Source organism: Lepidochelys olivacea, assembly GCF_965140295.1.
Source record: "Lepidochelys olivacea isolate rLepOli2 genome assembly, chromosome: 2".
Lineage (NCBI taxonomy): Eukaryota > Metazoa > Chordata > Testudines > Cheloniidae > Lepidochelys > Lepidochelys olivacea.
In genome coordinates, this window is record NC_140412.1 from 43,650,250 (window position 1) to 43,671,517 (window position 21,268).

The following is a 21,268-nucleotide window of genomic DNA, read 5'->3' on the forward strand; positions in this document are numbered from 1 at the left end:
ACCATGCTAACTCACATTAATGAGTGGGGGAGACACTGCAGATCACCACGTGGAGAACAAAACAAGTGAATAATCACAATCAAAGCTTATGCATCAAACTGTGCTTAGTTCATTTATTTTTACAAGCACAGTTTAGCTTTAAGTAATACTTCATGTTATGTACATAAAGGATTTTTTGTGAAAAAATAGTTAAACCATCGTAATATACAAGACCTCACTATACCCTCCTGTTATTAACTCTAATATCACTCAGAGGGAGAGAGAGAGGATATCTTGCTAGTTATCGGATTTGTGGATTATTGTGTATATATTAGTGTAGTACCTCAAATCTGCTGGATGCTATACACACAGGATGAGAATCCCTTCTCTCAAAAGCTTACAATCTAAACAGGCAAAACAGATGAATGAAGCAGGGAAAGGGATACAACTTACAAGCCACTAGGGTGATGGCAGGTTCACTGTTTTGAAATATTTAATTATATCTGCTTTATTTATATTACAAAAACAGATGTGAAGAGCTTTTTTTTCCATGGAGGCTCAAGAGATTTCAATAGGAATAGTAGGAATACAGATAGTGGAAGGGTTGTTAATGGGAAAGTAGTATAATGGAAGAGAGGAAGATTGGGCATCTGTTGTACTATTCAGTTCCTATACACTACAGTACCTGAAGAGACAGGTGGGGCAAAGGGCAAACCCCTACAAATGACAACAAAGGAATGAGGTGGGGAAGGATCTATCCATGGTCCAAGTCTCTGATATGAGTGAATGATAACGGCAGGAGGCTGTGAAAAGACTATGTTCCTCTGTAGCAAGATTGTTCTATGTTTAATACATTTGAGCAGCATATTGGCACTGGATGTGGGCTTTACCATGGACAGGGTCTCTGCAGGTTCAGTTAGATACCTTGATTTGCATGGTCACGCAGAGGGAGAGAGAACTATTGGGCAGCTGCTGTTGCCTTTCCACCACAGAGATAGCTAAATGTAAGTGAGGGGTGATATAAATCTGCACACACACTTTGGGATCAAGGTATGCGTGTGTATTACTGTTTCCTCACTTCCATGTTTGACAATATGCTGGGTATTAAAGTTTAGTAATTAAAAGAAAATAACATGGAAAGCGAGGAGTTTGTGCCTGTGGGAGAGTCTGTAAGTGACATGCTGTGGTACTGGTTGAAGTGACTGACTAATAAAATGCATCTAGATTGCACAAACATGAGCTTCTCAGACCTTCAAGTTAAGGGAGGCCAGTGCAACTTGCATGCTTTCTGCCTTTTGAGGATGATGATGATCCTAAGTAGCCATCAGCAAGGTGAGAAATCTGTTCGCAAGAACAAAATCAATTATATCCAGCCAGATCTGCCTTTTGAGAAGTGATGAATGTTAATTTGCTCCTCTGAGCCCCTTTCTCACCCATTTTGAGTTAGAAGAAGTTCTGAGCAGCATGAAAAGTTTTACTAACCTGTAGCCCAAGTCAGTATCTATACACGTGCCACCGTTGAGACATGGGTTTGTCCGGTATGAGGAGCAGAAGAGATGCTGGCTTTCTCTAGCTGCACAGGTGCACTGGGCACTATTCAGGACCATCACAGATGCCAGTGAGACACTTCCAGCAGTAATTATTGTGGGGACAGGACTATAATTGTCCCTGCTGACACATCCAGTGCTATGAGTGCAGTTTGCACTCACACACTCATCTATGCCAATCTGGGTGATCCTTATATCCAAGATGATTTCCAGCTGGAAAAGAAAGTTAGTTTTATTAATCTGCCTTTTCCCGTGGGAAGAAGCTTAATGCTGAAGACAGTATGAGAATCACAGCTGTGGGAAACCAAAGTCTTATTTATCCACGGAACAGGTGGAGCCTGAGCAGTAGCAGCGTGAGTGTGCCTGCCGGTGCGCCATTAACCTGCCTACAGACCCCACCACTAGCCATGAAAGGGTAGCTTCATTGTAGTAGCCATTCAGTCCCCTGCTTCCTTACTGGGACTGCTTTAACTTGAACTGATTGAGAATTTATTAAATAATTTGTGAAGAATTTCACTTTTTTTTTTTTAATTTTTTGAGCCGAGTAATTTTATTCAGCTCTGATAACAAAAGATCCCAAATTCTCTCTCTCTCTTTGCACCCTGGACACTTGCTCTCTAAAATCAGACTGAGATGAAGTAGTTGTAAAGGGCAACAACAGTAAATAGAGGTTCCAGTCCATGTTGCATTGCCAAAGCGCATCCTCCCAACGTATCAAGTCACTTAGCTGCTTATAAGATTTTATTTGAAGGAGTGATTTGGTGTGTTTAATTTTCAGCTCACATTTTTCTCTGAAGGGAAAAGGTTATTTTACCACTCTGCTTTCTTATTGTAGAAAGATGGATCTTTTGACTGAGTAATTTTGTGCATTCTAGTTACGGAACATTTCAATACATGGGCCGAGGAAATAAAGCAGAACACCAAGAACTGTGTGCATAAAAAACCAACCATATGCATCACTTATGGAGGATTTCATAGTCTCTGTAGAAGATACGTGTTCTGAGACACATACTCCTAAAGGAAGTACAGTATTCCAAGGGCAAAATATTCAAATTTGGGTGCCTAAAGTTATGCAAGTAAAGGAGTGGTTTGACATTCAGATGTGCTGAACACCCTCAGCTCTCATCAAAGTCTGCAACTCTGAAAATTAGGTCATGCTATTTGGATGCCTAAATATGGATTATGGGTCTGAACTTTAAGCATCTATATCTGAAACTTTTGGCCAAACTAATAAAGAAATTTTTTGCTCAAATATTGCAACACACAATCTTTCTCTCTCAAAAAAAAAAAAATCAATGATTCTGTGCAAACATTTTCACTAGATTATAGATGCAAGATTTTAATTAACTCAATGAGTTGAAAGCCACATACCCGTGCTTTAGACACTGCCACATTGCCGTTAAGTTTTTCTGCTTTATAATATGGTGGTCCAGAAACTGTAAACCAAACATCAACGCCTCGGGTTTGACCTGGGTTATTCAAGACACTGAAAATGTGGATATTTTCAAGTTGAGCTGGTATGATTTCTGAAAGTAGTTTCTTCATTTGGTTGTATTTACTTTCTCTCTCAGAAGACTGAGATATAAAATCCTCTGCAGTGATATCTGTAACAAACAATTTAAAAAACAACACACTCAACTTTGAGATTGAGGACAATCATATGACGTTCAATTATAATGGGAGCAGCAGAGACCAAAATAGTTAAGTTTGCACATCTGACTCCATTCTCTTGGCACTGAGAGACTTTTCACCTTTGTGCTCTGAAATTTTTCATACTGGTTTCTGCTCAATGGTTTGCACTGTGGGGGCTTATTTATTCAGTCATTACGTTTATTTTAATTCTCTTTAAATCAGGAATATCTTTAGAAAGATTTTTTTTTTTTTACTAGAGTTATTCAAACAAATTCTATTTGCAATAGAAATACGTGGTTGCACTGTCAGTGTGGAACTCATCTTTGTTTTACCCTAGAATGCAACATTTATTGCAGTGTCTTCTGACCCCCCTCTATGTATCAGAGGAAAAAGAAAACAGAGCAGAATACGTGTGTACATTTTTCAGATCTCTACTTAGAGGAATATTAAGCATATTCAACACAGATATCTAATAATTAAGCAGACTAATAAGAGGTCAAAGTTACCCAGCACTAACATAAAGGGGGCAGCTGAAATACTGCAGACACAAAAATACATTATTTTACCATTTATTCGTATAGACCCAGCATTACGGATGGCATCATCTTTGATTTCCTTCACAACCACCTTTACTGTCGAGATCACATCTGGCCAGATACCATCAGTAACTTTCACTCTTACATTGTAAGTTCCTGTTGGGGTACCTTCTTTAATAGTCAGAAAACCTGAGTTATCATTGAGGATAAAGTACCTGCAACAGAAATTATTTGAAAAGAAAAGGCAAAGGATAAGTTCTATTCACAGCAAGACCAGATTTTGTGGAGAATTCCCCTGGTGTAAAGCTGACAGACATAATAGATCTATCCCCTCACCTCTGGTGAAAGAAGAGCGAGGAACCAGGGTGGAGCAGAACTATGTTACACTCAGGGCCGGCTATAGGTTTTTTGCAGCCCCAAGCAAAAAAAATCCCCCCACCCCTTTTTTTAGGCTTTTACATGTTTGCACTTTGCAATTTTTGTTTTGTTTTTGACAATTTAATTTTTTTTAAATGAAAATAGAGAATGTGTAGTTAGTGAAATAAAACAATTTCCTACTAGTGTACTCATTTAATTTTAATAAAATCACAATTACAAACAATTTGGGTTCAACTATACATTGTAATGAAAAACGTAAGCGTCTTCCGGTGCACCCAGTTTCTCATAAATTAAAAGAATTTATATGAACTGAACTGGTTTTTAATCTAAATTTTTTGCAATGGTACTTTCAATTGAAATTAATGCGAGTCCTGACAAACGATTTTGAGACATGATGGACCTCAAATAATTTTTTAGTAATTTCAGTTTTGAGAAACTGTGCTCACTAGAAGCCACTGATACTGGTAACGTTAAAAGAATGTGTAATGCTATAGCAGTGTTTGGAGTGAGGTGCTCGGGGCTGTACATCCCGCCTGTGGGCCCCCAGCCTGATCTCAAACCCAGCCCCACCCCCGCAGAGGGGACGGTAACTGACAGAGTGGCCTGGGGGGCGGACCAGGGGCACCTGCCCAGCCGTCCGGGGCAGCGGGTCTATTACTGGCCATGGGTCCTGCCCCGATCCCGGGCTCTGCTCCACTCGGCTCCGGCTCCTCCACCATTTGTGACATATGAGGCAGGGGTGGGCGGGGGGGGGAGGAGCTGCATTTCCCTGTTCCCCCGGCGGCAGGGGGCCAGGGCAGGGACTGCCCCCGGGCCGGGACTCCCACGCTGAGCCCGCCACCCCGCCCCATGCAGGGGCTCATTGGTTGACTGAGCGAGGCTGGGAAGGGGGGAAAAAAAAAAAAAGGGGGTGGCCGGAATGCCGCCCCTGGAACTGTGCCGCCCCAAGCACGGGCTTGCTTTGCTGGTGCCTAGAGCCGGCCCTGGTTACGCTTCTCCTCCATTGGTGCAAGGCCCTTAGAAACCCCAAAACAATGGCATAAACTAAAGCACTGGAGCTGCTCATATGACTGCGTATAATGTGGCTTCCTATGTAGGAAAGGGGTTTGGAGATTGTGTGCACACAAATTAGAGTACACACAATACACTCTGGCATGTGAGTTCTCAGAGAAAGTTTAAATATTTTCTTTCTATTTAAAAAAAATATATTGTCATCCATTTTGTCAGGTCATTATTTTAATTTTTAAAATACCTTGATGCTTTTCCTTCAAATCGATAGGTCTTGTGATCCCAGTCATCGTTGTCTGGTGCGTGAACTTGGCCCAGTACAGTTGTGGGTAAGATACCTATCATAATTAAACATATGAATGACATAACTAAAAAGTATCTGACATTTATACACACGTATATAAACAAACATCTGATTATAATTTTGCTGGCTCTCCTTAACTCTAAAATCTCTGTCAGTACTTGGGGTGGAATTAAAGGCAGCTCTGTAATGATTTATGAATACTGTATGTTGGCCTAGTTATTGGGGTGTTTTCTATATGGGGATATTGGTTTAACTCAGGCTGTCCGGAAAAACAGGCAGGAAAGAAAAGAAGGGCTCAGGATAAGCCACTTCCGAACTATTAGCTTTGATGACTCTGCCTGTCTCCAGCCAGCCTGCAGAATTGGTTTGAACCAGAACAGGAAAAAGCCCGTGAACACAGAAGTTTAAAAGAACTCTGGCTGGATTAAAAAGGATACTTAAGAATGGGGCATTAATTGAGACAGAACCCTGGTGAAGAAGTTAGCCCTGCCTAGGTCACCATCAGGAGATGGTAAAACAGAAGGAAATGTAGAACGTTTTAAATATCTTGTTTTCTCTGAAAGTGTTACAACTGCTAATACTTCTGACAGAACAGCCTTCTTCAAGCACTGAAGACCACTGTCACAGGCTCCCAAAGAGAAGAACCGCAGGTGTCTAAACTCAGTTTGGCTTGGGGGATAAGAATGGTGGATACACAGGGTACTGTACCCCAGTCTAAGAGTGGGAGCACTGTAAAACTGAGCCCTGAGTTAGGTAAAGACCCAGAGCCCAACACCTGAGGTGGTGCACTCAGAGAAACGAGAAAGGAGCCAGAGATGCAGCTAGCCCTGTAACTGTAACAGTAGTTATTTGATAAATATATTTTGCAATAGCCATTATATAGGACATAACATTATATACTGATGTTAAACCCCTGGAGTACCTGAACACAAGAGGCAACATGAAATGTAAAGCCTTCCTTACTTTATCATGTGTCACAACCTCAATGTATGTACGTCTTTTTTATTTAAATAGACTTAAGACAAATAATCCCCTCATTTAAGTTCACAGGAGTTGATAAAACAGCAAAGTACATCTTGTGTACTTGTGAAGTACAGCAAAGTGGTGTCCAAAATTCACTGGAAATAAGTTATCCAATGTTCCATCATTGCAGTTCAAGAACGGACCCCTGAAGACCGCCAACAATGACGAAGGCCTTTTGTGTAAATAGCAGCCACACAAAATTTCACTCTATACATCAAACTAAACCTTATAACAAGCACACGTCAAGTAGAATAGCTGTCCAATACACTGGCACTGTCTATATATACACATCTTATAACATATCATCATGTCAGCTCTACTACAGTATACCTAGGAAGTAGGGCTGTCAAGCGATTAAAAAAATTAATCACAATTAATCGCACAGTTAAACAATAATAAATAAATAAATAAATAACCAACCATTTATTTAAAATTTTTTGGATGTTTTCTACATTTTCAAATATATTGATTTCAATTACAACATAGAATACAAAGTGTATGGTGCTCACTTTATATTTATTTTTGATTACAAGTGTTTGCAAAAAGACAAAAGAAATAGTATTTTTCAATTCACCTAATACAAGTACTGTAATGCAATTTCTGTCTTGAAAGTTGAATTCTACTTACAAATATAGAATTATTTACAAAAATACTGCGTTCAAAAATAAAACAATGTAAAATTTTAAGAGCTTGCAAGTCCACTCAGTCCTGCTTCTTGTTCAGCCAATCACTCAGACAAACAAGTTTATTTACATTTGCAAGAGACAATGCTGCACACTTCTTGTTTACAATGTCACCTGAAAGCGAGAACAGGCATTCTCATGGCATTGTTGTAGCCCGCGTCGCAAGATATTTACGTGCCAGAGGCGCATGCTTCAACTACCATTCCAGGGGACATGCATCCATGTTGATAACAGGTTCTGCTCAAAAAACCATCCAAAGCAGTGCAGACTGATGCATGTTCATTTTCATTATCTGAGTCAGATGCCACCAGCAGAAGGTGGATTTTCTTTTTTGGTGGTTTGGGTTCTGTAGTTTCTGCATCAGAGTACTGCTCTTTTAAGACTTCTGAAAGCATACTCCCTACCTCATCCCTCTCAGATTTTGGAAGGCACTTCAGATTCCTAAATCTTGGGTCGAGTGCTGTAGCGATCTTTACAAAACTCACATTGATACGTTCTTTGCATTTTGTCAAATCTGCAGTGAAAGTGTTCTTAAAAACAAACAACAACAAGTGCTTGGTCATCATCCAAGGCTGCCGTAACATGAAATATATGGCAGAATGCGGGTAAAACAGAGCAGGGGACATACAATTCTCCCCCAAGGAGTTCAGTCAGAAATTTAATTAATGCATTAATTTTTTTTAACAAGCGTCATCAGCATGGAAACATGTCCTCTGGAATGGTGGCTGAAGCATGAAGGGGCATACGAATGTTTAGCATATCTGGCACCTAAATGCCTTGCAATGCCGGCTACAAAAGTGCCAGGTAAATGCCTGTTCTCAATTTCTGGTGACACGGTAAATAAGAAGAGGGCAGCATTATCTCCTATAAAGGTAAACAAACTTTTTTGTCTTAGCGATTGGCTGAACAAGAAGTAGGACTGAGTGGAATCGTAGCCTCTGAAGTTTTACTTTGTTTTGTTTTTGAGTGGAGTTATGTAACAAAACAAAAAAAAATCTACATTTGGAAGTTGCACTTTCAGGACATAGAGATTGCACTATGGTACTTGTATGAGGTGAATTGAATTTCTTTTGTTTATCACTTTTACAGTGCAAATATTTGTCATCAAAATATACACTTTGATTTCAATGACAACACAGAATACAAGATATATATGGAAATGTAGAACAACATCCAAAATATTTAATAAATTTCAATTGGTAGTCACTTGTTTAACAGCGATTAAAACGGTGATTAATTTTTTTAATCGAGATTAAATTTTTTTAGTTAATCGCGTGTGAGGTAACTGTGATTAATCGACAGCGCTACTAGGAAGAGAAGTCAAATTCCTCCTGATCAGAAACACTAGTTAGAGGGTATGCCATGTGACCAGAGGAACAAGGTGGGATTTGGGGAGGAGGAGTTCAACACCACACAGATGCAAGCCCCACAGTTACAACATAACTTATTTATATAGTTTACTCTGCTTTGGGGCTTATGTAAGGAGACTGGGGACTGCAAGAGATCATCAGGGAGTGGGGAGCTGAGGGTCAGGGAAGGTGCCCTGCCTCATGATGGCTGCAATGAGCGAAGGAGGGCACAAAAAACAGCAGCACAGAAGATTTTTTCCATTTCTATTTTTGGGCAGTTCAAGGCTTGCATTAACTTTTCAGAGGGTACAGATGGTTCATATTCGGGTTCACATTTAAAACATTAACTAGACAACATGCCAGATTAGTTTAACCTCAAATTTCAAGCACTCTCTCAGGGTATTCAGACTTGAATCCAGATCACAGCCCTTGACAACATTATTAAATGAACAACATCAGTATAAAATAAGTCAAGCTATTTCATAATTAAAGGGAAACCAAATAGCATCTGAAAACCATTTGCTTAACTTTTATAGAAGTGTACGTAAGGTAGAAGCCAATTACCCTCCTTCAACCCCAAATTCAATCTCCTCCACACACCAATTAACTCCAACCCCTGGGACCAGACCTTACACACCAAGTTTCAGTTCTAATCAACCTTTTGGCAGAGCTGCATTCCCCACCAACATGCTAATGTATCATGGAAAGCAGCTCTTGTGGAATGGAACAGATCTCTTTGAATCGCACACCTGCTGCTCATCGTCTGAGTATAGCCCAGTGAAATAAGCTCCAAATCAATTACCATCATAGCAGTAGATGAGGCATTCCATGTAGCCAGCAGAATGAGGATGATCATTTCGGTCCCCAATATTAACAGTTAACGTGTTGGTTGAGCTCATAGGAGGAGTCCCGCTGTCAGTAATCAGAATGGGCAGGTAAAACACCTTGTGCACTTCTCTGTCAAAGGTATGCAGTGCAGTGAGCAATGCACTTCCATTGCTGAAATCCTGCAAGTTAAAGTAAGCTACGTTGCCAAAGTTGCTGAGCAAGTGAAAGGAGAAAGGCCCTCCATTAGCAGCAGTGTCTCTGTCTCTAGCATATAACAAAGTAGAAGTCTCGTTCATTTGGACAATTTGCGGCGAAGCAGTGTTTTCCCAGATGACTGGGTTATACTGAGCCTCAAACTCTGGCCCGTTGTCATTCACATCCTGCAGAGTCACGAGAACAGAGGCACTGCCAGTCAGCCGAGGTTGTCCCATATCAGTGGCTATGACCACAAGGTGGTGCTGTGTCGCAGCCTCATGATCCAGCGATCCTGCAACTACAACCCAACCATCATTACCCACGGAGAACTGCCCACTTGGGTTAGACCTGTTTATCAGGTGATACAAAAACCTTCCATTCAGCCCCGAATCTAAATCGACAGCAGAAACCTGCACAACTTTAGTGCCGAGAGGCACATCTTCAGCCAGAGCCATCACTTCATAGAACGGGGGATAAAACACAGGGGCGTGGTCATTGGAATCCTCCACATAGACAACACAGTGAGCAATGCTGAAGAAATCGGTGTCTTCAGCTTTCACGGTCAGGTTAAACACCCTCTCATGAGGTTTCTCAAAGTCCAGGTGTTTCCGCAGCCGAATAGCCCCACGTCTGTTGATTTTATCTGTCTCTATGGAGAATTTACGATCATCATCCCCATCGAGGATACTGAATGTCACCACAGCATTTTCTCCCTCATCTCTGTCCGTAGCAGCTACCATTGTGACCTCAGTGTTGATACTTGCATTTTCAGAGACAAAAGCCGTATACATCTTCCGTGTAAAGACTGGAGCGTGGTCATTTATATCAGACACCAAAATGGTGGCGGTGCCTGTCCCAGTGAGCCCGCCTCCATCCCTTCCTTCAACCACCAGCAGATACTTCTCTTCCTTCTCCCGGTCCAAGGATCCGAGCACAGTACAGATGGTGCCCGTAACTGGGTTGATTGAAAACAAGTTGAGGTTGATTTCATTTTGGACATTTTGAATAATTCTGTACGTTAATACTGCATTCTTCCCAGCTTTGGGGTCATCAAGGTCTACGGCATTCATTTCCATTACAGTGGTGCCTGCTGGGGAATCTTCAGGAACCTGCCCCATGAAGCAGCCCTCTGACATGCAAAGGAAAAGAGGTGGGTTGTCATTCACATCTCTGACCTCTATGATTACATCTGCAAAGCCAGTTAGTCCCTCTCCATTTTCATCTGTAGCAAGAACAAGAAAGCGCCATATGGATCGCTTTTCACGGTCTAGCTTTTTGTTTGCATAGATCTCTCCTGTGTACTCGTTGATGCAGAACTCACTGTTGGCCCCGTGTCCATGTAAAGAGTAGCAAAGGGCACTCTGGTCAGCTTCTTGATCAGGGTCAGTTGCAGAAACCTAGAACAAACCACAGGAGGGGTGAGAGAGAGAACTGGAAATTCTACTGCAAGCTGCAGTACTATGGAGGCCTACTAAAGAACATGCCCCTATATGTTAACAGTTAAGAGTAACCATCAGTTGGCTTGAGTCATTTGGGTCATTCTGCAAAGGTTATAGCTGGGCTGGAGAAATAGGCTGATTGTGTTTAGGGAGACTAATGCATTCTGCATGCTAGTGCATTTTGGAAGAGTGGGGAAAATATACAGGAAAAGTTAGGTGGAAGTAATAGTAAAAATCAGCTGAACAAGTATTTGCAGTGAGATCCTGTGGAAGTTGAACCAGAGGAGCAAACAGAAATTGATTCATAGGAACAGACAGGAGGGGTTAGAAACTGGTCAGAATTTGGGTCTTCTCTTCCTTATACTCCTCTGATGGGGAAATCATAGAATCATAGAATATCAGGGTTGGAAGGGACTCCAGAAGGTCATCTAGTCCAACCCCCTGCTCGAAGCAGGACCAATTCCCAGTTAAATCATCCCAGCCAGGGCTTTGTCAAGCCTGACCTTAAAAACCTCTAAGGAAGGAGATTCTACCACCCCCCTAGGTAACGTATTCCAGTGTTTCACCACCCTCTTAGTGAAAAAGTTTTTCCTAATATCCAATCTAAACCTCCCCCACTGCAACTTGAGACCATTACTCCTCATTCTGTCATCTGCTACCATTGAGAACAGTCTAGAGCCATCCTCTTTGGAACCCCCTTTCAGGTAGTTGAAAGCAGCTATCAAATCCCCCCTCATTCTTCTCTTCTGCAGGCTAAACAATCCCAGCTCCCTCAGCCTCTCCTCATAAGTCATGTGTTCCAGACCCCTAATCATTTTTGTTGCCCTTCGCTGGACTCTCTCCAATTTATCCACATCCTTCTTGTAGTGTGGGGCCCAAAACTGGACACAGTACTCCAGATGAGGCCTCACCAATGTCGAATAGGCCTCACCAATGTCGAATGTCATCACCTATATCCTTGGCACTTCCATAGTGTCTTCTCACCCAGAGATCTCAAAGAACCTTACAAATACTGATGAACACCCCAGTAAAGTAGGTATGTATCCCCATTTTACAGATATGGAAATGAAGTCAGCGACAAGAGTAAGTGATTTGCCCAAGGTCACAAAGGAAGCCTGTGACAGTTGAGAAGAGAAAGCTGATCTTCTGACTTTCAGTCCCATGTCTCAACCACAAGTCTATCTTCCCTTTGCACTTTTCTTACCATGGATCAGTAGGTTTGTTTACATTTATACTGGCCAGTAACTAAGTTTATTACCTAATTCCAGCCACCACATATTTTTGTTTAATCTATTCTATAAAAAGAACGTAGATAGCTGGAAAACATGGAAGACAGAAGGATATCAGAATCTTACAGATTCCAGGTGTCAGGGTTCACCCTCTTCTGATGAGATCTGGCTCTCAGTAACTGATGTAGTTATGCATGAATAAAAGTTTAATTTACCCTCCAAAAAACCCATCTCTGTTTTATGCAAACTGATTTACCTTTAGAACCATAACAGGCAGATCTGTAAGTTCCTCTAAGACACTGTCATGGTACTCATTGTTAGTGAACACTGGAGCTTCGTCATTCTTATTGATTACATTGATGGCAATGAGTGTGTGATTCTCCCACTTCCCATCAGAGACTACAAGCCGGAGCTCATAACGCTGCTCTTGTTCATAGTCCAGACACTGAGTAATGAAGATGGTTCCCACTTCGGGTTCAACATCAAAAGCTCCTTTCACATTTCCTGATGTAATCTGATACCTCAGTTTGGCATTTGCACCTGTATGAAACAGCAAATGTTTACTTACTGCTAATATAGAATTCCATACCATACTTCTCAAAGCACGCAGTAAAGCCGCAGCAAACATTTATTAATGGGATGCGTAGTTTGACTTGCACGCAATAGGCCAAAATTTAAGAGACAAGCAGTTGTATTATGCCTTAACAAAAAAGTAACTGTAGTCAGAAACGTGTATGTGAAAGTGTGAGTAAGACAGAAAAACAAATAACTGCAGAGTTCTGTGTTTGTAAGCACAGTTATATGTACAAGCGTAGTTTGCAAGTAGAAGTTAGGCAACTCTTTTGTTCCATTTTGCATAGTTATATGTACAAGCGTAGTTTGCAAGTAGAAGTTAGCCCTACACGTCTAATGTGCATTCATTTGCTGAAACTGAAATAATGTAGTGTTATTAAAGTCTAGAAGCTATTTTTGTTTAATAGTTTCCCCCCCATGTTAAACCCAAACATCTGTTGTTACTACACACTCATTTTATTTTTACCACCAGGTGGTGCCAAAATCTCAAAAGAACAGCAAGGTTTCAAAAGACCATTTGTTTTCAAAATATATTCCATACATACGATCCTAGTTATTTTGTTTTGCATTGCTGCAAAATGTTTGGAAACTTGAGAAAGTGATAAGCTATTGTTCTTTGAAAAGGAAAAAAGGAAGAAACATGACAAGATACTTGATACACTGAAGCGGTTTTGATTGTTAAAATCAAGTTCACTCCATTTAGCACAGGGGCAAAGAATCATTTTCCATACAGAATATGTAAGCTCTTAATAGAGGGGGGGAAACATTTTCAACCTTTTAATTTATTATGAAATGTCTTACCCATATGCTATTGAAGTGACATGAGCAGCAACTGATAGGAGTCAGAAAAAACCCCGCTGTATTTCAGATGTTTGAACATGAGAATTTGGCCCCAGTAGTAACCCACCTATCAAAGTGACTAACAAGTTGTGGGTTTGTTTTTTTTTTCAAATTCTCAATGCCAGCAGTATGCTCCAACTTCTCTCCTTTCTCCTTCACCAACCAGACTAAGAGGGGCATTTAGCACATCGCCAACAAATAGAAGAATTGTGAGGATTTAAATGTCTGTTGTTCTAAAATAAAAGGATCACTAGCATATTGTTATTCTACAAAGTGGAAACTTGAGTAGATTACTAAGAGTTCTTGACACATTTAAGCCACAGAGATTCTTCTCCTCTCCAAACTATTGAAATCCATTTAAAATTTCTCCTAAATACAATCAATCACAGGATTAAAACAGAAAATCATTAGCTCACAAGAGAAACCATTATTATGGTGGACGCTGCATTACTCAAAAGCACGGAAAAATATAGGAGAAGTATGTTGGCACACCTTCATCTTCATCATTTGCTGTTGCTGTCACAACAACACATCCAACTTCCTTGTCCTCCTCTATACTGATTTCATATACTGGGTGAGGGAAAGCTGGAGCATTGTCATTGACGTCACTGACAAAAATCTTCACATATGCTGTATCTGAAAATGAAAATTTAGATTACGGAGACCAGACAAAGTTACTTGTGGGATGGCCTAACCTATCCCTGAAGAAAACTCTGTGCAAAGCTCGAAGACTTGTCTCTCTCACCCACAAAAGTTGGTCCAATAAAAGATATTACCTCACCCATCTTGTCTGTGTAACCTACTCCGACATTCCATGAAAAACTCCGCTTCTACCAATGGCAGTGGAACCCTTTCTTACCTGGTATCTAAGCCGTCATGCTTACCTGTGTTGGGCTGCCCATAAACACCAGGTCGCGCAGACTCTGCAGAATCCTGAGACTGAACTTCAATTAAATAAGAGCCTCTCTTCTCTCTGTCAAAAGATGCTTTGGTGGAAATAATTCCTGTCTCAGGATCAATGATGAAGAACCGGTAGTCTTCACTAGGGTCTTCCAATATTGAATATTGAACCTGAAGTTCAGAAATTGTATGTGAGGTTCCATGCATACCATTTCATGCGAGTGCTGTTTCCCCATCCTTCCTGAGCCCTTTCAAACTGTCTGCAAAATAATATCTGAAGAGGCTCTTGACTGAACAGACTGTTCTTGAGGCCTTCACTCAATTTGACGACAAAGTTAGAATGCTTATGTAAAATAACCCCGATGTTCCTGGTAATATACAATTAGGACTGGTCAAAAAAATTTCCATCAAAGTTTTCCGAAGGAAAACTGAGCTTAGATTAAACCACATATTTCACAGAAACTTTGAAAACCAAAAACTTTTCAGCTGAAAATTTTCAGTTCTATGACGAAAAGTAAATTTTTTTGAAAGGAAAAATCCCCACACATTTTCCCACCAGTTCTATATACAATATTTGCTACACAGTTTTTCAGTGACAGCTTATGGCAGGTTTACAAGTTACAAAATGATAACACACAGAGTCAAAGTTCTCTAACAAGAGCCATGCTGTGGATTTTGGGAAGGGGGTAATGAATGGGGCAGAAAAGGGTGAGCAGCACTTCACAATGCTGCTTGCCTGTTTGTATTTGATCACTACACCAGAGCTGGCCAAAAAGCCAGCCATTCATGAGTCAAACGTGAACAAAAAGTTCAAAAATGAAGCCTACAGCCTGACAATTAATATGGTGGGGGCAGCCCAAAGAGAGCATGAGTAGCAGCATGCAGTGCTTCATCATGTCTCCAGCTCAAGTTGGGTCACTATGTGACATGATCTAGAGTCTCCCTCTGTCTGAGATGGAGCAGACTGTATACATCGTACCTACCCACCTATCTGTGGTACTTGTATGGTCCCAATCATTGTAATATCTGACTGCCTCTTAATCTTTACTATATTTATCCTCACAAGACCCCTGTGAGGTAGGGCAGTGCTATTATCACTACTATCGGATGGGGAACTGAGGCACAGAGAGACTAACTTGCCCAAGGTCACACAGGAAGCCAGTGGTGTAATAGAGACTGAATCCAGATCTCCCATACTAGTGCCCTAACCACAGGACCATCCTTCCTCTCCTGTTTTTTACAGATCAGAGGCAGCTCTTATTTAGGTAAAAATTAGCCACCCTGCTCAAAGAGGAAGGGAGAGGTGCCGATGGCTCATTATTGTCCCATCTGCTACTTATCTTTTCTCATTGTTTAACTGTGTCAATGCTATTTAACAGATTAATATTGCTGGGAGAAAAAGAGTAATAAACCTCTCCATATGGCCCAGAATCCAAGTCAGTTGCTAAAACCTGGGCAACAGATGTGCCAATAGCTGCTTCTTCAGGTACAGACACCTTGTAGGTAGAAGATGTGAAGAACGGAACATTATCATTGACATCTGCAGAGAGAGGAGTTAAGAGATAATGAGAGGAGGTTCAAATCTTAAAACTGCACCTTTTAAAAAACAAATTAGCAGACTGTTTTGAAAAACTATCACAGAGTTCCTGCTAATGTCCAATCCTGTTTTCTGCATTCCCATTCTCAAGGCAGATGGCAGAAGCTCTTTTAATTAGAGCGATTGTGAAGTTTCTGCAAGACGTGATGCTGTGATTTCAGGTATTATGCGAGACACCGATTAACCTATTAACTTACTGAAACCAGGAGCTGGATATTCTTTGGCCCTGGTCCTGGCAAAGACTTACATACCTACTGAATAGCATTCAGGATTACTTATTGACACCAATGGAACTGTTCATCATATCTAAATTTAAGATAGGACTAACATCTGATAACAGACCTCCACCAAAATAACTGGTTTTTACTTCACCCCTTTTGTTATTTTGATGAAAGTTTGTGTGCAGGCCTGCCCTTGTCTTTGCAGGATCAGAGCCTTGGGGACCACTCCAGTGTCAGTAACTGCAGTTATGAAGTGTCATTAATTTAAAGAGATACTGTCAACTTGAAATTCAGTCATTTTCAAAATATGGATTAAAAGTAGCTTCAGTGCCACATTTGCACTGAACTCCCCAGCTAACTTCTGCAGTTTTACAACCACATTTTTCTGTTTTAAAAAACTTCTTTCCCCTGTTGCTGTGTGAAAGGCCAAACAGAGGAGCTGACTGAAGTCAATTGATGAAATTGAAGCTACACCAAGTACTGTAAAACACAAGAAACAAATTAAAAACAGACAAAAATATTTTGCTAAATATGTTCTATTCTAAACATTATGTGTAACAATAGTAGGTAAAACAGAGAAATGCAATTTTAAGCATTTCTCGATGAATGAGGCTGACAAATTCTTAGGGCCTGATCTTGCAAACACACACATTTAACTTTACAACCATGAGATGGTCCCACTGATTCCAACATGTGCAAGTGCTTGTAGGATCAGGGCCTTAGATTGCTACTGTGTTTGTTGTTACTACAGGCTTGCTTTACAACCCAGTTTTCCTGTGTTCCTAACTCTCCCTTGTGACAGACTATTTTTCATGTGTTATTTCAACAAACACAGTCAATATTCTTTCAGTTTTAGTAAATGCATTCACCCATTGTTGAGCTGAGAGTGGGGGGAATACAGTCTCTCTCTCTATGTATGTATATAATGTGTGTATTTTTTTGCATATGCATATATAAAAAGTCATACTTTATAAGTTGAGGACTTCTGGTATCTAATTTCCCACTTAAAAGTGGTTTAACTTGCATTCCCTTCCCCCACCCCAAAATGAATCTCTTGTTTCGAATTTTACGTTACTGGAAAATCATTTTTGTTCCTGGCTAAAATGAAGTTGCCATTAAACTGAGTTACAACACTATTAATAGGACCATGGAACAATGTTACTAATGAATATTGATTTGTGGTAGTTTGATTGTAATCTCTTTGGAGCACAGAATGTTTTCATTTCAAAAGACATTCTCTGTTCCAAAGAGAGAGAGAGAGAGGGAGGGAGGGAGGTGTGTGTGTGTGTGTGGCGCCTAGCACAAGAGGGAGGGAGGGAGGGAGGTGTGTGTGTGTGTGGCGCCTAGCACAATAGGGCCCTGGTCCTGACTTTAGGTACTAGCCACTACACAAATAAACAACAGGTGTTTTGGTGTATTATGGAAGAGCTCCATAGATTAACATACTTTTCACTGGGCAATTATGGTAGCAAAATTAGTAAAGATGAACTTTTTCGTATCTTTTTCTGATGACCCTGATGTAGTGAGGCAGAGTGGCCTCCCACTGACCCACACCCACACCACTGCTAACCCACTACACAAGTGTATGTAATATTAACTAACGAGGGACAAACAAGTAACATTTAATTTTAATAATTTGTGAAATTATATAGTAGGGTTTTTTTCCTTAAAAGTGCAAAGATGTTTGTTTGTTTTTTTTAAAGGGACAATTAACAATTACTAGGTATGCATTTTTGCTGTCCTGTTCCAAGAGTTAATCATTTCAGTAATCCCCAAATATCCCTAATATATGAAATATTTCCAGTACTACACTTTTCTCTCACTAGAATTGGAACACTTACTGGGCCATTTCTGGCATTAGAAGGATTCCTTTAATTTTACACTTACATAGCACTGCATTACTTTTTAGTGCAGATATTTCTATATTAAGTGTATGTTTTTAAATACCACATCCCACTTGTTAAATCACACTTTGTGGTTTCTTCAGATGAAAAGACTATTTCTACTACTGCACGTCTTAAAACTCAAAAGAAATCTTATGCTGTTAAGTCCAGGCTTCATTCCATAATTTCTAGTACTGATATTTTAGAAATATTTTGAGTGTCATTCTAAAATTACCTGTTCTAGTTACAGTAATTCAGTGGTACTTACCTGTTATATTAATACAGACAGTGGTGAATGAAGCTAAAGGAATCATTGCTACATTTTGTGCCCTGACTCTCAGAGTGAAAAACCTAGTTGTCTCAAAGTCAAGTGGTTCTGAGACTAGTAGAGAAGCAGATCCATCCACTCTGTTTGGCTTCAGGTAGAAACGAACAGGCATGTTAGTCTCTGGAACTTGACCCTCCTCCAGGTTATATGTAACCCTGGGATCACCAAGGGAGGATGTGGCTTTGACAGTCTGAAGAGACAAAAAGCCACTGTATTTGTTTATGAAGTGCATGATTCTGAGTATTAAGATGTCAGTTTGGGGGGTTGGGGTTGTGCATGCATGACGAGACAGACAGTTTGCCTTCATTCTGGAGATTTGTCTAATTTTTGTACTGCTTTTGCTGTGGTTCCAAGTTTGAATCAATATTAAATTTCCCTGCTCTGTAAATATGGCAAAGGGTATGAACACCACCTTCAGGTAAAGGAAGCTTTTTCCCCAAAAAACATCCAAAGGGGGATTACTATGAGGATCTCACTCTTCTGCAAGCTGTGCATGAGCCTGGCTGGATAAAACGAATTGTTTCCAAATGCTTGGATCAGAGGCCTGGGAGATGAAAAGGAACTGTAGGAATCAATGAGCAATTACAGAAAAGACTGCCTGGGATGAAGCAATCAGTGTGTCCAGTTTAAAAAACTTGTTTGACGAAGAAAAATAAACAATACACATTTCATCCACTGCTGAAATACAGCACAGCTACTCTGCCACTAAAACAGCAGGTATGGGCGGCACTGAAAATTGCAGGAAGAACTCAGGTAGGCAGAATGGAATCACTCAAGCTGGAATTTGGTCAGGACCCTGGAATTCACAGCTCAACTCTTGTGGAAAATACTCTAGGATTTTTAATATGGGCTAAGCCTCAGTTTTGCAACTCATCCAAAAGATGCTCCCTCCAGGAGGACCCCTTGCTGGGGCACTGGCTTTACAGGACAACAGAGAAAAGTGCAGCCTTCGGAGTCACAACATCTCCGGCAGCTTCTGGAATTTCCTTGGAGATATCCCACGTAAAGCTAAAAGCACACAGCTTGTGAAATCTGATAGGGTCACAACGCAAGGTAGTAAAGGCATGTATATCCATCTACGTACACAGACAGGACAGAAGGAAGGGAGAGGGGGCTATTCTAGAGAGAGAAGGAGGTTCTCTTATAGCATACCACTATCTTGGTGTCACGAATAGTGTTCTCCGGGATTGTAACCCGGTATCCGCTCTGTTCCCAACGTGGAGGCTGATTGAGTACATTAGTGATAGTTACAGTCAGCTCCACAGTGCTGCTTCTGTTGCCTCCATCTGTTGCTACAATATACCGGCTGATTCGAGTTATCTACAAAGTAGTTTTAACAAAAAGTTTAAGGAAATCTAAAAACTGATTTGCACAGATCAACAGATTGAGATTAACTCTCTGCAACATATTCCACAGGAAGAAAGCTGTGTTACATTCTGAATTACAAGAGTCCTGTTACCTGGGAGATCAGATGGTTCACATATACCCAGCCGGTGCTGGGGTTGATTTGGAAGTATTCTGGCTGTTGCTGTAACATGGAATATACGATGGCAGCATTCACACCTTGGTCATCATCATGAGCTGCTGCACGGAGGAAACTTGTGCCCACTGGGGTGTCTTCATGGAGGAAGTCTGTGAAAAAAGGAGGAGACGTATTCTCAGCAGGCCTCATTCTCATGTATAAAGGCAATATTCCTGAATCTGGCAATTCTAGAAGTAAAGGGGACACTTACAATTCTCAGCTCCAGGTCAGTGCTAAGATCACAGAACAGTGTGGCAGTATTTCCAGTTTACAGATCACGACTGCACAATCACACTGGCATATGAGCTGTGAAACAGCCTAAAAGACCTGGCTATATTTGTAGGTGAACAGGGTTAGGCCTTCCTTTATACGAAGTGAACCAGTATTCCAGAGAAGTTGGTTTCACATTAAACTAGAATTACCATCACTTTGTAAGTCAATATAATATGTAAAATATCAAAGGTGTCTGTTCAACTAAAATAAATGTTGTTTTGATTATGCTGCTTTTAAATTATTGCAACACAAAAATATCTAAGTTTTCTCTTGGTTTTCCCCTACTGTATTATGTACAGTTATGAAAGCTGTTAAGTGAAGCACGTTTGTTGCTCCCTATTCTCATCTAAGTCACTTTTCTTTGCCCACCAAAATGTGACTGCCAAAGAATAAATGGCCTAGTCATGCCAATCTTACAAGTAGAAGTATGTCTGGAGGTGGTTTGCTGGTACTGAAAAAAAGTAATAGCAATGGAATTTATTGCTAGTAAATACTACAAGAGAGTCTCAATTGTCCTGTAATAGATTTTATGTTCTGAGAATAGTATCCTGTTAAAATACATTGTACCAAAAGGTTCAAAGCTGAATTGGAAAGGATGTTGCATTGTATCGTGTGTTCCTTGTTTGTGATAAGTACCTCTGTAACTATTACCAGGATGTCACTATTATATACAGTTTAACATTTGAGTACAGCCTCTTCCAGACATGTATGGATAATTAATAGTGATGAATTGTTTAAACCAAAGTATTTGAATAAGGTCATAGCATATGAGAATAGAGCACCAGCAGTTACCAGTAACATTAGAAACCCATGACTAATTACATTTGATTTTGTTATAAAGAGGAGACAGTATTTTTAATTCCATGACGTACAAACATTGATTGCTTATAGACAAATATTAGAACACACTGTCAGAGCAGCCCCAGGGCTGGGACAGAACAGTTTCCCAATCCTGAAGAAGTGCTTTTTGCTAGCTGGCTCCCCATATGAGGAAGGGAGCA

The 21,268-nt window shown here is 40.5% G+C and overlaps 1 protein-coding gene across 1 annotated transcript in view; it reads right to left on the reverse strand.

The window, feature by feature from the left end:
• Nucleotides 1-21,268, reverse strand: part of LOC311515473 (neural-cadherin-like) — a 90,568-nt gene that overhangs the window by 13,689 nt on the left and 55,611 nt on the right. The window contains exons 11-22 of the mRNA XM_084618558.1: nucleotides 19,932-20,104; nucleotides 19,625-19,792; nucleotides 18,413-18,662; nucleotides 15,856-15,983; nucleotides 14,428-14,614; nucleotides 14,036-14,179; nucleotides 12,387-12,670; nucleotides 9,242-10,859; nucleotides 5,325-5,418; nucleotides 3,725-3,909; nucleotides 2,898-3,130; nucleotides 1,462-1,739 (exon numbers count right to left, since the gene is read on the reverse strand). Of these exons, the coding sequence (XP_084474684.1) occupies nucleotides 1,462-1,739; nucleotides 2,898-3,130; nucleotides 3,725-3,909; nucleotides 5,325-5,418; nucleotides 9,242-10,859; nucleotides 12,387-12,670; nucleotides 14,036-14,179; nucleotides 14,428-14,614; nucleotides 15,856-15,983; nucleotides 18,413-18,662; nucleotides 19,625-19,792; nucleotides 19,932-20,104 (3,742 nt within the window). The remainder of the gene's footprint in view (nucleotides 1-1,461; nucleotides 1,740-2,897; nucleotides 3,131-3,724; nucleotides 3,910-5,324; nucleotides 5,419-9,241; nucleotides 10,860-12,386; nucleotides 12,671-14,035; nucleotides 14,180-14,427; nucleotides 14,615-15,855; nucleotides 15,984-18,412; nucleotides 18,663-19,624; nucleotides 19,793-19,931; nucleotides 20,105-21,268) is intronic.